The sequence below is a fragment of the Mytilus trossulus genome, chromosome 2, assembly GCF_036588685.1.
Source record: "Mytilus trossulus isolate FHL-02 chromosome 2, PNRI_Mtr1.1.1.hap1, whole genome shotgun sequence".
Lineage (NCBI taxonomy): Eukaryota > Metazoa > Mollusca > Bivalvia > Mytilida > Mytilidae > Mytilus > Mytilus trossulus.
The window spans coordinates 36,299,319-36,313,538 of record NC_086374.1 but is presented as its reverse complement, the minus strand read 5'-3'; the positions used below and the strand labels follow the sequence as shown (position 1 = coordinate 36,313,538).

The following is a 14,220-nucleotide window of genomic DNA, read 5'->3' as shown; positions in this document are numbered from 1 at the left end:
ATAGACTGTCACTGAACAAAGCAGGCATATTGGATAGGACTGGTCTTTTTTAATTACAACAGGCACATGAACGAGGTTCTGATACTCTCAAACTTAACATTGTATTGATGTTTGCGTGGCTGCGTATTTATAAATCCCCACATAACCAAATAATCTCATCAATTGAGATTGGGTTTACTGCCCGAAATCCTGATAGTCGTATTCATATACCCGTCTATCCTTGGAATCGAGTTTTTAGTGATTGTCAGGATAATTTAGTAGTTTCGTGCTAAAGCCTTGTAAATTCGTTGATGTCTAACATCGTTATCATACACTCTTATGGAAGCGGAATATAAATGAATAACGTACCACATATGAGAGACATCATTTCAATATTCAAATATACAATTCCTGGTTTTAATTCTAATGATTTTTGAGTTTTCATAGCCAATATAAAAAAGAAGATGTGGTATGATTGCCAATGAGACAACTATCCACAAAAGACAAAAATGACACAATCATTAACAATTATAGGTCACCGTACGGCCTTCAACAAAGCCCATATCGCATATAGTCAGCTATAAAAGGCCCCGATAAGACAATGTAAAACAATTCAAGCGAGAAAACTAACGGCCTTATTTATGTAAAAAAATGAACGAAAAACAAATATGTAACACATAAACAAACGACAACCACTGAATTACAGGCTCCTGACTTGGGACGGCACGTTAAACATGAATTTTGCCATGTATGTATTCGAATTGGTGAACTTTACTACAACTACAGTACATGGCTATAGGTATTTGTAGTTTATTTTCGTGCTTGTGAGATATTTAGCATATCAACATTGTATAACATGAGACTGTAATTGAATCTAACATATTAAAGTGGACTAGCAAATAAATCATATTTCAAACTGGTGCAATGCACCGCCGTGAACTTGCCGTTAGATTGGTGCTTTCATTCTCTGTAGTAAGATAAGCGCCGTTATTTTGCTTTTATCTTTTTTTCATTGTTTGTTTGTTGGTTTGTTTAATGTTTTCAATGATTATTTTTCTGTGTTTTATATTGGGTTTTTTTCCACGTTCGGTTTCAAAAACATATTTCGTGATTAAAAGGAAATGTTAAAAATAAAGAGGCAGCAACCGAGCGACAAACAAATTATAATAATATATTATGATTTCTTTAACAGAAGAAAGGTATACAATATGCGTGATATACATGTAACAATTGGTATATTATCTTGACTATCAAAAAGCATAAAATTAATCCGAGCGAAAAGTTAAGTTGTCATACTTGCCTTCAATAAATCCGTAAATCCATAATTCTATTTCTTTTACGCCACCAGAGGTAAAAGGAGTCAAACCATTTCAAATGGATTTCTACAGTCTATTTTTTTTTTATGTTACATGCACGTACACACCACTGTCCCAGATCGGGGGTTGGGAAGGGGGTAAGCAATTACACACAAGTTTAACCTCCAACATTCTATATATGCCGCACAATTCACCCAAAAAAACACAACGTGTAGACAGAAATAACAAATAAATAAACATGCTGCCATTGCTGTTATATCTCGCAGAGTCACATTGTGGCATTAACTTAGAGTAACACCTCACAAAATTGCAAGTTCAAGACGGCTGCAATAGCTCCGGTTTGGTCAGAATATATGTATTGGATAAAAAAAACTGCGAGGTTTGTATCAACAAGTTGTAAATTTTATATGGCAACGAAAACTGTTTAATATTCTCATAATATTGTCTGACATTCTCACTGCAATACAGAAATAATACACGAGTTTAGGCTATCATTTTTATAAGAGAGATAACATTTTGATGCGATAAATATATAAATGAAAACCCTGCCTGTAAATACTGACACTTACACATGATATAAAAAAGAAGATGCTGTATGTTTGCCAATGAGGCAACTCTGCACAAGAGACCAAAATGACACAGATACTAACAACTATAGGTCACCGTACGGCCATCAACAATAAGCAAAGCCCATACCTCATGGTCAGCTATAAAAAGCCCCGAAATGACAATGTAAAAAAAATCAAACGAAAAAATTAACGGCCCAAGTTATGTACAAAACATGAATGAAAAACAAAGTTAATGACAACCACTGAATTTCAGACTTGGGACAGGCATATACATAGAGAATGTGGCGGGGTTAGACATGTTAGCGGATCCCTAACCTGGGACAGTGGTGTAACAGTACAACATAAGAACGAACTATAAAAATCAGTTGAAAAAGGCTTAAATAAACTCATCAGATGGATAAAAATACAAATACTACAAATACAAGTGAACGTGCCTCCCAACAACAAAAAGACACTAAATACAGATCTGAGAGTACTCATAGTTACTGACAGCTAGTTCATATGGGGACGAAGTCCCCAATTACGGTAGAAAAATCAAAAAAAAAAAAATCGGGAAAATTTCCCGAATTTTTTATTCTACTAATGAACTCGAAATCGTTAACTTTTTTTTTCAGATCTACTTCCTGTTCCGGTTTTCCCCGCATTTGCGCAGATATCTGTCTTGTTTGCATGAGACTTTTAATTTTTTTTTATAGTTATCAGTCTAGTAAAATATAAGATTGGATCTCAATACAAATTCAATTTTGATAATTGTTTGATATGAAAAAAACGTTACCTGATGAAAGCGTTTCTTTTGTTTACATCGAATATGACGTCATAACTTAGAGAACGTCACAGCTAATTCTCTAACAACAGAACCAAAATCGGGAACGTTACGTACGGTATTTCGTTTTTTTTTATCAACATGATTGAATTAAAAAAAAATAATACATACAGACTTCGTCCCCATTCACAGGTTATGCCTGCCTCATATTAGTAAGGTTTAATCGTGTTTGCTCACTAGATAACAGGTCTAATAAAACATACAGTCCTACCCGGGTAAATATTCATGACCTAGAGACATCAGTTTTTTCTCTTGTTCTTTGGCACATCGTGCTTGGAGCCTTTATACATGTCTCATAGGCAATCATACCATATATTCCTTTTTAATACTTACTCCTGATATAGTTTTGTGAAACTTGAAATACAAAAGTGAGGAGAAATGTTTTATCTGATAAGTAGGATTAGACCAAATATCTTATCATGTCAATGAAATACAAAAGTGAGGAGAAATGTTTTATCTGATAAGTAGGATTAGACCAAATATAGCTACTCCCGCCATGGGATAGATACGACCGTCCGCTCTAGAGGCAAGCATATGCAAATTAAGTTTCAATAAAATGAGCATGAAGGAAATAATTCTCAACAGGTCTTGGTGACAGAAACCTTGATATATTTATTTCTGGATTTTCTGAAGTTAATGCCATTTGTTGTTGCCATATATACAGATACAAACGTAAATATATGAACTGATGAAAATACCATGGAATATTCAGCCGTATCTGTTTCATATACGTCTAGTAGACTACAAAATACAGATGATTGGCAAATAGATTAACAAAGCCAAGTTCAAAATTGTTTAAATGTTTGAACAAATCAAATAAACCATCACAAATACTATATTCTATATATCTATTGAAATCAAAAATGTATAAATTCATTGACGTAAACCTTTCTAAAGACTTTCTTATATTACGCTATAAGGTTTGAATGACTTTATTTTGGATATAGACTTTAATAGTATCGCACCTAGTATTGAGTGGTATACAGAACGTTAAACCACAAACGTGTATTCAATATAACTGATGTAAGACGATCAACGTGAAGTCCAATGACTATCTCCAATTAAAACTATGGATGTCAGGTAACGCAGGGAGAATAATATTCAGGTATGTGTCATTAACAAACAGAAAGCCTCCTTTTTTCTCTTTTTATTCAACGATATATTGCACAGTGTAACCAGTTTACTTCACTAGTTCAGCTTTCTAGAAAACCCTTCTATCAGTTTATGTTACTCGCCCAATTTAAAAAAAAAATACAATTATTTTAACAATCGAAGTCACTTCTACCTTGCTGTCTTTAGTTGAAAACAGCATGTTTTCTTCAAATATAAGTATTGTGTTTGTAGGTTTTTGTAATAACTGTCGTATATGCAGCATTTATTTTTATTAAAGTAGGCTGAAACAGGAGATTATTATCAGTCGGTTGCTTAGTATTATTTTTGAAATAAATTCTCACACAAAATTTGATCTTGCCAAAAAACGTTTAAAAAATGAGGTTTATAAAGCAACCATTTCTTAAGTAAAATCGGATTTCGAATTGAGTAACCAAAAAAAATATATAAAAATGGCACATTTCCTTCAAACGCTATTAAAACAGATTGGAATCATGCACTGGAGTCAAAAGTGTTGATAAACTTTGGTAAAATATTATATATAAAAAAATAAATGTTAAAATAAGAAATCAAGAGTTAAAATTGTTTTTTACAGGAGAAATGAAAAATACTCTAATCTGTGTTAAAAAAAAAATAGATCAATTTCATGCTCCATTTAGATCTATTATATTTCATTGTTTTGCTCTCCAGTGAAAACAAAAATCCAAGATAATAATTACTCTCAAAACCAGCTCTAAATATCGAGTTTTAACAAAATGTTTCTTTGGCAAAGGATGTTTAATTTGAATGAGTAAACAATCAGAATTTCTTACTATAATAATAACAAATATAATTTGGTAGGCTTTATATTTGAAATGTTCATCGATCGTTGTAATCTAAAAAATATTCTTTAATCTTTTTAATTATTTTTTGGTTTCATTGTACATTTTTTAAATGATTTTTTCATTAATCGTTGACATCAATTCTATTCACAACTTTGATTTAATTCATCGTGAATGTAAAGATAAAATGTTAGGTAAAAGTAGAGATTTTATATTAATAAAAGAACAGTGTATGTAAAGTGCGGATCCTAAAATATCATTTTTACTGTATATATGCAATAAATGTCTAATGTAGAATGATAAATAAACAGACGAACTTTTTTTAATTTCTGAAGAAAATGAAGAAAATTAGTTTAAATGTATATGTTCAGAAATACATAATACTAATAAAACAATGTTAGAGATGCGAGCGGGGTTTTATCGCGCCTAAAGCCATCCAGCTGTGAAATATATACCAAAATAGGTGAATATTTAGGACATTTCACGAACAGATCGTACAGGTGCTTTATAACTAACAGGTGAGATGTTGTTGCAGTAAAAAATATTCAATTTAATACAATTATTAAAGTTGTATAACGTAGAATATGTTTTTTCATTCAGTTTCTTCATATTTAACTAAATTCCACTATGATGATTTCGTAATGCTAGTCATGTTTACTGTCGAATAATGATACTATTCTTTCATTTTCACTGTGGAGCGAATCATTATTATTGTATATGCGGTGCATTATCACTGTATAATTTTTTTTTTTTTTATCTATTACAGCTCATTTCTTTAAGCATGTAGAGCAAGACTTTAGTTGATTTGCTTGCTTTTTTTATTGGATAATCATTATGATAACACACCCAATTTAATTCAAATATTAAAAATACAGATTAAACTATGCCTATTCATATTGTTTAAAAATGTCAATCTTATTTACAAAGTTTGTATAAACAATTATACAAACAAAGCAAGCAAGCCAACCAAAGTTTTGCTTTACATGCATCAGGAAATTAGCTGTAAAGCCTTAATTTAGCCGATTTGCTCAAACAATAGATAAAGTAAGAGAAAGATTTGATAAAATTTAACTTACGGAGGAAAGTTTGGTTTTAAAACACTCTAATAAATTCAATAGAAATAACATTTATTTCAAATGTATTCCATTTAGTTTCTTATAAAGCGTATAGGGATCTTTATCCTTATTGTTTTTATCCATTTCCATGACACTTCACCACTAATTACGTACATCTTGATTTAGATTGCACCTTTGTTTTCCGTTTAAAAGGTTTTACACTGGAGCCCTTTATAACTTGCTGTTCGGTGTGAGCCTAGACTCCATGTTGAAGACCGTATTTTGACGTATAATGGTCTACTTTTATAAATTGTGACTCGGATGGAGAGTTGTCTCATTGTCACATACGACATCTATATATGGCTCAAAAACGAAACGAGACGGGATAAAAAGGGGAAAAAAATCTACGCTACTTTTTTAATATATTTATAATGGGCTTAATATGAGTCAAAATAGAGTAAAATATTAGATCGCATTTGGGTATAAGCGTCAGGCCGGATTGCCGATTTTTTGCAAGCGTGACAGGTGAAAGTCAAATGATTGTGTAGTGAAAAACGGGAAATGAAGTCTAGCGGGACACGGATAATTACAAAGTATTAGAACTGCATACAATAAGCGGGATACGGGAATCTGACAAAACAATAAGCGGAATACGGGAATCTGCCAAAGCAGTAAGCGGGATCCGGGATCAGAACCCCCCAATGAGACCCCAGAATAAGATATTTTTGTATATTCATCCTATTGTTACAGTCATGCCTTCAATAACAAATGTATCCGATGCATGCATTTTTTTATATTTTTGGTCCCTTTTTCAATTTTGTGGGGTCCAAATTTATAGACAAAAGTCCTTTAATATAGATATTTGGAATTCGTTGACATGCTGAATCTTACCGTGTATCTAGTTTGGGGAGTTTTTGCCTAGTTGCTGAAATAACCCACATAGAGTTCCAAAGGGTATAAAATCAACAAAAATGAATTGTAGCATGCATTTCGTGTACAATAACCCAAATGTGCATGGTTTTACATCTGCGCAAGGATTTGTATAGTGATCCTTGATCTGCGGTAGTATCCATTCTCGGATCTAGAATTTTTCATAAGTAGGGGCCCACTGACTGCCTAAGAGGGCCCGCTGCTGTCACGCTCCAGTGATTCCCTTAATTTTATAAGTTAAAATCAAGGAGAAACGTAATCTGAAGAATACAATATGACATTTTGAGAATCGCTTTTGTTACAAGTTTGAAAAGCTATATATTTGATGAGGAATGAATGAGGAGTTTGTATTTCAATTTGAAAATACATGTATCATAAATCCTAAAGTCATCAACTAAGTTTTTTTCATTTGTTGCAAGTGCATTTATCACATAATTCTACAATAAAAATTCCTCGCATCTTTGAAAATTCTACATTAATAATGACTGCACTAACAGTGATAATTCATCGCATCTATAGTTAAAATGGATCGCTTTCAATAATCGATATGCTATATTATGATGCCTTTATAACACTTATTTGAACTTTAATGCTATGTTTGTATATTATAAAGACATATCACAATGAAAATATGTTAAAACTTAACTTAAAATCCTTTAACTTGATATTTTCAAAACGTAAACAAATACAGTTTTCCCATGATTCTTTATTCTACAATAGACATACCCGCATATAACAGTAAAAATGAACTAGCTGGATTCGCACTTTATATACACTGAAAGAATATGCTTTAGAATATCATATAGAAGAAAATATTATAAAACTTTAGTATATTTCTTTTAAACTGTGAAAAGTTTAACTGATTGAACAAGAAATTAAAGCACGAAAATATAACTATCATTGGCAAATGATTTGTCAACCTCGTATCTTAATGAATTTACATGCAGGTGATCATGAATATTTTGTAAATTTTTTGAAATATTTTAAAACTCTCTTGCATTCGAAGGTCAAATTCCTTAATAATGTAAAGTAAACTAACAATCAAAATTGTATGTATTGAACTATCAACGATAATTTGTATACGCGTACGAAATGTGGGGGTGGATCCCAACAAGTAAGGGGACCGTACTATTTGATATTCTTGGGGGGGGGGGGGAGGATTTTGAAAATAAATAACTTGGCCTTGATATACACAAAAATAAATGGTTTGTGCTGTGGTCGTTTGAAAATAAATTACCTGACTTGCAATGTATTGAAAATGAATAACTCAGCAGGTATAATCGAAAGTATTGAGAAAGTATTGAGCACGAGATTCTTCATAAATTCATCTTTCTTTCAACAAAAAAAATCGGGAAACTCTTCCTCATTTTTTTTAATAATAAAAGTATATATATTATTTATATATTATACTTGAAATGTTTGAAAATTGGTTTCATTAACTTGAGGTATATTGTCTCAGGAAACCTTTCCTCACTTTTATTTTATTACAGGTCCGTAACTACATTGAGGCAAATGCCTCATGTAAGAAATTTCAAAACAAAACACTTGTCTCCATATCAAATTGTGTTCACGGCGAGTGCCTTGTAAGAAGCAAGTTCGTTTTTTGTTCAGACGTAGCCCTTATTTTTCGGGATCAATGTTTCTTATTTATTTGTCTTTATTTGTTCATTGATTGCCCTTCTGTTAGTGTTGCATTCCTTTTGTAATCTAGTAATTTTGTTATTAACTTGATCAAACTTACATGTAACTATGTGAATTCCATTTTTGCTTTATGCACATTGGTCTAACTCTTTTGATGTTGTCCCTAGAAACTTAAAAGTCTTACACTGAATTTATACATTTTGCTTTGAGACCAAAATATTGTAAAAATTAAAAAAAAATGCAATTTCAGATTATAAAAGGGTCTTCGGAACACCCAGAAAGCATGATTTTGCATCATTTGTTTTTTTGCCTTCAGTGGCTCTAAAACCCTTCAAAAAAAATTATGCCTCGCTCCGCTCGGCGAAATATGTTTGCCTATACTTTTGAAAGAGTCCACTTACAATCAAACTTGAATACTATGTATATGCAGTTGGGAATATAAAAGATTCATTTCTGCAGAGGATGATGATCAATTCTGATTAAATAGTACGTAATGATCTGACTATACATGTATTATTCAAATAAACAAATCATTTAAAAATTGTATGTTTTCGAATATCATAAATATCTATACTATAAAACGAGAAGACCTCATTTTGGGTGTCGCTTCTCTTCTTTCCACAATAAATTAATCATCATGCCTAGATGTGTCCTATGGATACAGTGCATAATCGCATTTGTCATCCATTCATATGATTATTCAGATTGAGTTATTTTGGGTGAAAAACGGGAAAAAAGACGTCCGGATATGTTTCCGTCATTGGGCGAAATTTTAAGTCAGATTAGACTTCCGGTTTGCGTTTTTCTGTATACTTTGAACATACATTAATACTACGAATACAGTGTATTTTCTGTCTTATATCCGTCATTGTACGAAATTTAAGTCAGATTAGACCTCCGGTTTGCGTTTTTCTTTTTACTTTGAAACAAATACATATATAATACTACGAATAAAGTGTATTTTCTGTCTGATATCATTTCAAGTTTACTATCCACGGCAGTCACAGGGTTTATTTAATCATGTTAATAGAGAGGGTCTGAATAATATATCAATGACTGCTATGGATCAATTCTTAAACTGAGAATTGACTATAAAAAGAAAATGCACTTTCGGGACGTCTGGAACGAGTGTTTTTAAGATCGAAATTTCAGGATTGACCATTTCGGGATCCATGCAGGGTTTCTTTTTTCGAATTTCGGGATGTCGAGATACTTAATTTGTATAATAAATTTAGAACCTCGGGATTTCATGTATACCTTTTCTGAAATTTTTACAAAAAAAAGAAGATGTGGTATGAATGCCAATAAGACAGCTCTCCACAAGAGACCAAAATGACACCGAAATTAACATTTAAAGGTCACCTTACGGCCTTCAACAATAAGCAAAAGCCGATACTGCATAGTCTAAGAGGGGCCCGCTCCGGTCATACTTCAGTGATTCCCCATATAAGCAACCAATTATTTTCGAGAAAAAGGGGGGGGGGCTAAATCCGCCTCTGCCCCGACCCCCCTTTTAATGAATGTTTATAATATACAGATAAGCGCTAAAATTGTTCATGTGTCATCTATACTATTAAACGAGAAGACCTCATTTTGGGTGTCGCTTCTCTTCTTTCCACAATTAATTGATCAGCACGCCTCTGTGTCCTATAGGTACAGTGCATATGATTATTCAGATTGACTTATTTTTGGAGAAAAACGAGAAAAAAGTCATCCGGATATTGTCCCGTCATTGGACGAAATTCTAAGTCAGATTATACTTCCGGTTTGCGTTTTTCTGTATACCTTGAACATCATATGCAAAGAATAAAGTGTATTTTCAGAATTCCTATCTGCTATTATTTTCAAGTTTACTATCCACGGCAGTCACATAGTTTATTAAAAAGAGAGGGTCTGTATACTATATCAATGACCACTAAGGATCGATTAGTAAACTTAGAATTGAAAGTAAATACACCATATTTATATAGTAATGAATGAGGGGGGATAGGACCTTTATCGGGACTCCGGGATCGGGTGTTTTTAAGCTCGGGATTTCGGGATTTACCCTTTCGGGATCCGGGAATTCTTTTTTTCGAATTTCGGGACGTCGGGATTTACTTTATTTAAATTCGGGACCTCGGGATTTCGTGTTTTTAAGCCGGGGATTTCGGGATCAGGACCCCTACTATCCCCCCTCATGAATGTTCATAATATACAGATAAGCGCTAAAAATATTCATGTGAACTTTTGATAACTTTTCTGAAATTCTCCAGTCATTAAACTTTACAAAATTCATTGATTACAAAAAAAAAAAGAAGATGTGGTATGATTGCTACGTTGAAACACAACTCTCCACAAGAGAGATATTAACAATTATAGGTTACTGTACGACCTTCAACAACGAGCAAAGCCCACACCGCATACTCAGCTTTAAAAGGCCCCGTACTGACAATGAAAAACAATTCAAATTAGAAAACTAGCGGCCTTCAGAGGCGGATTTAGGTGGAGGCCCAGGGCCCCCATTTTTCAGGGAAATATTTGGTTGCTTACATAGGAAATCACTGAAGCATGACCGGAGCGTGCCCCCTCTTAGGCAGCCAACGGGCCCCCACTTATGAAAATTTCTGGATCCGCCACTGGCCTTATTTATGTACAAAAAAATGAACGAAAAACAAATATGTAACACATAAACAAATAACAACCACTGAATTACAGGCTCCTTACTTGAATGTTCATATTAAGTTGATAGAAAACCAAAAAATGGGAATATTGGAAATAAAGGAGGAGGGATAAAAAAAAAAAGCATTTTCCTGTCCCCAATAACCTATGACTTATGATACTTTTGCTGAAATTCTCCGGTCATTCAATATTTTACAAAATTCTTCTAACAACACTTTACATACTTTAAACTACGCTCTGAATGCCCGCGATTTCGCGGGTGTGTTCTAGTAGTAGTGAAAATGAATAATCAGTCCCTTGCATTAATGAAAATGAAAAATTTTGCTTCAATAGTGCAGAAAATTAATAATCTGTCCTCTTAGTTTACGAATATAAATAACCGATCAAAAACAAATCCTCCTGCCCCCCTCCCCCTTCGAATATCAAATGGTCGTCCTCTAAGTACAAATTCCTGTTGGTACATTAAGCCTTGTAACCACATTCAATAATAATCTTCATTATATTTTTTTAGATCTGAAACTGAATAAAATGGATACTGAACTGAAGCCTTTAATCCACTGTGGATTATGCAAAACAACTTTAAAAGATCCAAGAAATCTTCCGTGTCTGCATACTTTTTGTCGCTCATGTATTGATGATGATATAAAGAAGCGAAACAAATCTGAAACAAGTCGTACGTACTATTGTCCAATATGTTCCAGGGTGACAAAGTTCCCAAATGACGTAACGATGAAACATTGGGGTGAACATTTACCTAAAAATAAACTAGCATTAAATGTAATTGATGGCTACAAGCTTAAGACGGGAAAGGTCAACTGTAAACCTTGTAACCGGAAGCAGAAGTCAGCACCCGCAACTCAGTGGTGTATCAAATGTAAAGAACCACTTTGCGATACGTGCGTTGAATCACACAGTTCTTTCAAAACAACCATGGGTCACGAGATAACCGATCTATCAAAATTGAAAAATCAACCGTTAAAAGAACTCCTTATTCCTCCTCCTTGCGAGGAACACCAAGAAGACTTAGATCATTATTGTTATGATCACAAGGAATTTGTTTGCAATTCTTGTAAAGCTTCCACTCATCGTTCTTGCAAGTCAGTTTTCCCGGCATCAGTTCATGCAGAACGAATCCGTAATGACAGTAAAACGTTATCACACTCGCTGGGACAACACGAAAGAAACGCCAAAATACTCTTAGAAAATCGGGAAAGCGAAAAAGAAATGCTTGAAGTTTCAAAATCAAAATTAAAAGAACAGATAATGTCTGTTAGGCGTCAAATTAATGATATTCTAACAAAATATGAAAACCAATCTTTAAAAGAACTGGATGATATATGTTCAAAGGAGAAACAAGTTCTTGATACTGATGAACAGGGTGTCCAGGGAATTTATAACACGTCACACAACATGCACAGTGTTTTGAAAGCAGCTTCTAAACATGCAAATGATGTCCATTTCATACAATGGCAAAACAAGATTGAGAAAGAAGCACAAATGTTAAACGACATGATTTTTGATATTCATGAACCGCTGACCAGTTCACGGGTAACTTTTACTGTAAATGATGATCTTGCAAAAATAACAAAGTCTCTCCGAAATTTGGGCGACTTGAGTATAAAAAAAGAAAATGTAAATCTAATATCAGGATTAGGAAAAGATCAAGAGTTGATACCAGAAAACAAGAATGAACATCAAGATAATGTGTCGATGTTGTCATATCAACTGCCATTACAACAATTTTCGGTGGAAACCAAAACTGATGAACATGCAAGCTTTATTACTGGAATGGTAATGCTACCGAACAATATTCTGGTTTGTGCAGACAAAAATAACTCAAAACTGAAAGCATTTGATGCAGAATTCCAAATGCAAAATGAACATGAACTAGAGTTTTCTCCCTTTGATGTTACTATTGTAGGTAAAAACAAAGTAGCTGCTACAATACCATCACAGTCCGTAATTTCAATATTCAAGATAGGTTCTTCAATACAACTAAAGGACACAATTACCACTAAAGATAGCTGTTATGGTATAGCCTATTCAAACAAACGATTCGCGTACACATGTCCGTTTGCGAAGGACACATGTGTAAAAATGATAACTGACAGTGGTGAAGCAATAATGACAATATGTCCAGAGGTAAACTTCCAATCACTGTTTTTGAGACCGTGGTATGTAAAGTTTGATAATAGTGGATCACATTTGTATGTGTCGGACTGTCATCGTGCCCAGATTTACTGTTGTGTCGGCACTACACTTCGCCGATTTGTCTATTCTCACGATCGGTTGAACGCACCAAGAGGTTTAGTTATGAGAAGAAATGACGATTTTTTTGTAGTTGGCTGGGGATCGGACAACATTCATTTCATAGACCACAACGGACGTTTTATAAGGGAGGTTGTAAATCGATGGAATGGCTCGTTTAGTCCCCAAACCGTATGTTTGACCTCAAATGAAGATAGTTTGATAGTGTCTTTAGACCCAACTAGCTGTAACAGTAATACACTTTTGGTCTTCGAACTTCCTGAGGAAGGGTTTTAAACAGAAGAAGAAAAACCATGGATATGGATAAACAAATACCCTGTATGTAAGAAAAAATTGACTAGAATAAACTTAGAGGACAGCATTATCTTCTACATTAATATATATAAATATTTATTTAAATCCAGAAGCAAGTGAAGAAAATGTATTACGAAAATCGATACATAAAGCGCATCGTCCTTTTCATTTAGCATAATCAATCGGGATTAAACAGTAAAGTTGGTAAATGGAAGAGATATTATAAATGGGAATGCATTTCATCATATGTTTCATAGATATCAAAATAAATTATTGAACAGTATTGCAGTTTAAAAAAAACAACTATTATTTTCATTGAAAGAAAACAGGCTTTAATCAATTCATATGGAAATATGGAAAATATGTGGGAAACTATATTAACGCGTACCAGTATGTTATTATAGAGTAAACAAACGCCAATGAATGCAGTCAATGGGCGAGCTTTATCTGATTTAAGTTCAAGAAATGCATTTAAAAGTGCATATGAATTCAGAATTCAAATGCGTTTCCCTGGGAAGAGTGAAATTAATGCCATGCATCCCTTCTGGTATAGTTTGTAACACTGATTTGCTTTCTATTTATGACTATTGAACAACGATATACCACTGTAACAGTGTTGCCTTTATTAAGCTATCATGACACATTTTTTATCAATTCATTTTAAAGATTTAAGTCGACACATGATGCCAAATCAAGTATGTGTTTGTCCAGTGTCAGACAACTTAAATTTGGTACATACACATGTATCTTCAT

General features: G+C 33.3%; 1 protein-coding gene across 1 annotated transcript; it reads left to right on the top strand.

Moving 5' to 3' along the window:
* Positions 1 to 3,643: 3,643 nt before the first annotated feature.
* Positions 3,644 to 13,670, top strand: LOC134705085 (tripartite motif-containing protein 42-like). The gene is made up of 2 exons (XM_063563852.1): positions 3,644 to 3,792; positions 11,417 to 13,670. Exon 2 carries the CDS (start codon positions 11,434 to 11,436, stop codon positions 13,447 to 13,449), a length of 2,016 nt encoding a protein of 671 aa, XP_063419922.1. The 5' UTR covers positions 3,644 to 3,792; positions 11,417 to 11,433; the 3' UTR covers positions 13,450 to 13,670.
* Positions 13,671 to 14,220: the final 550 nt, after the last annotated feature.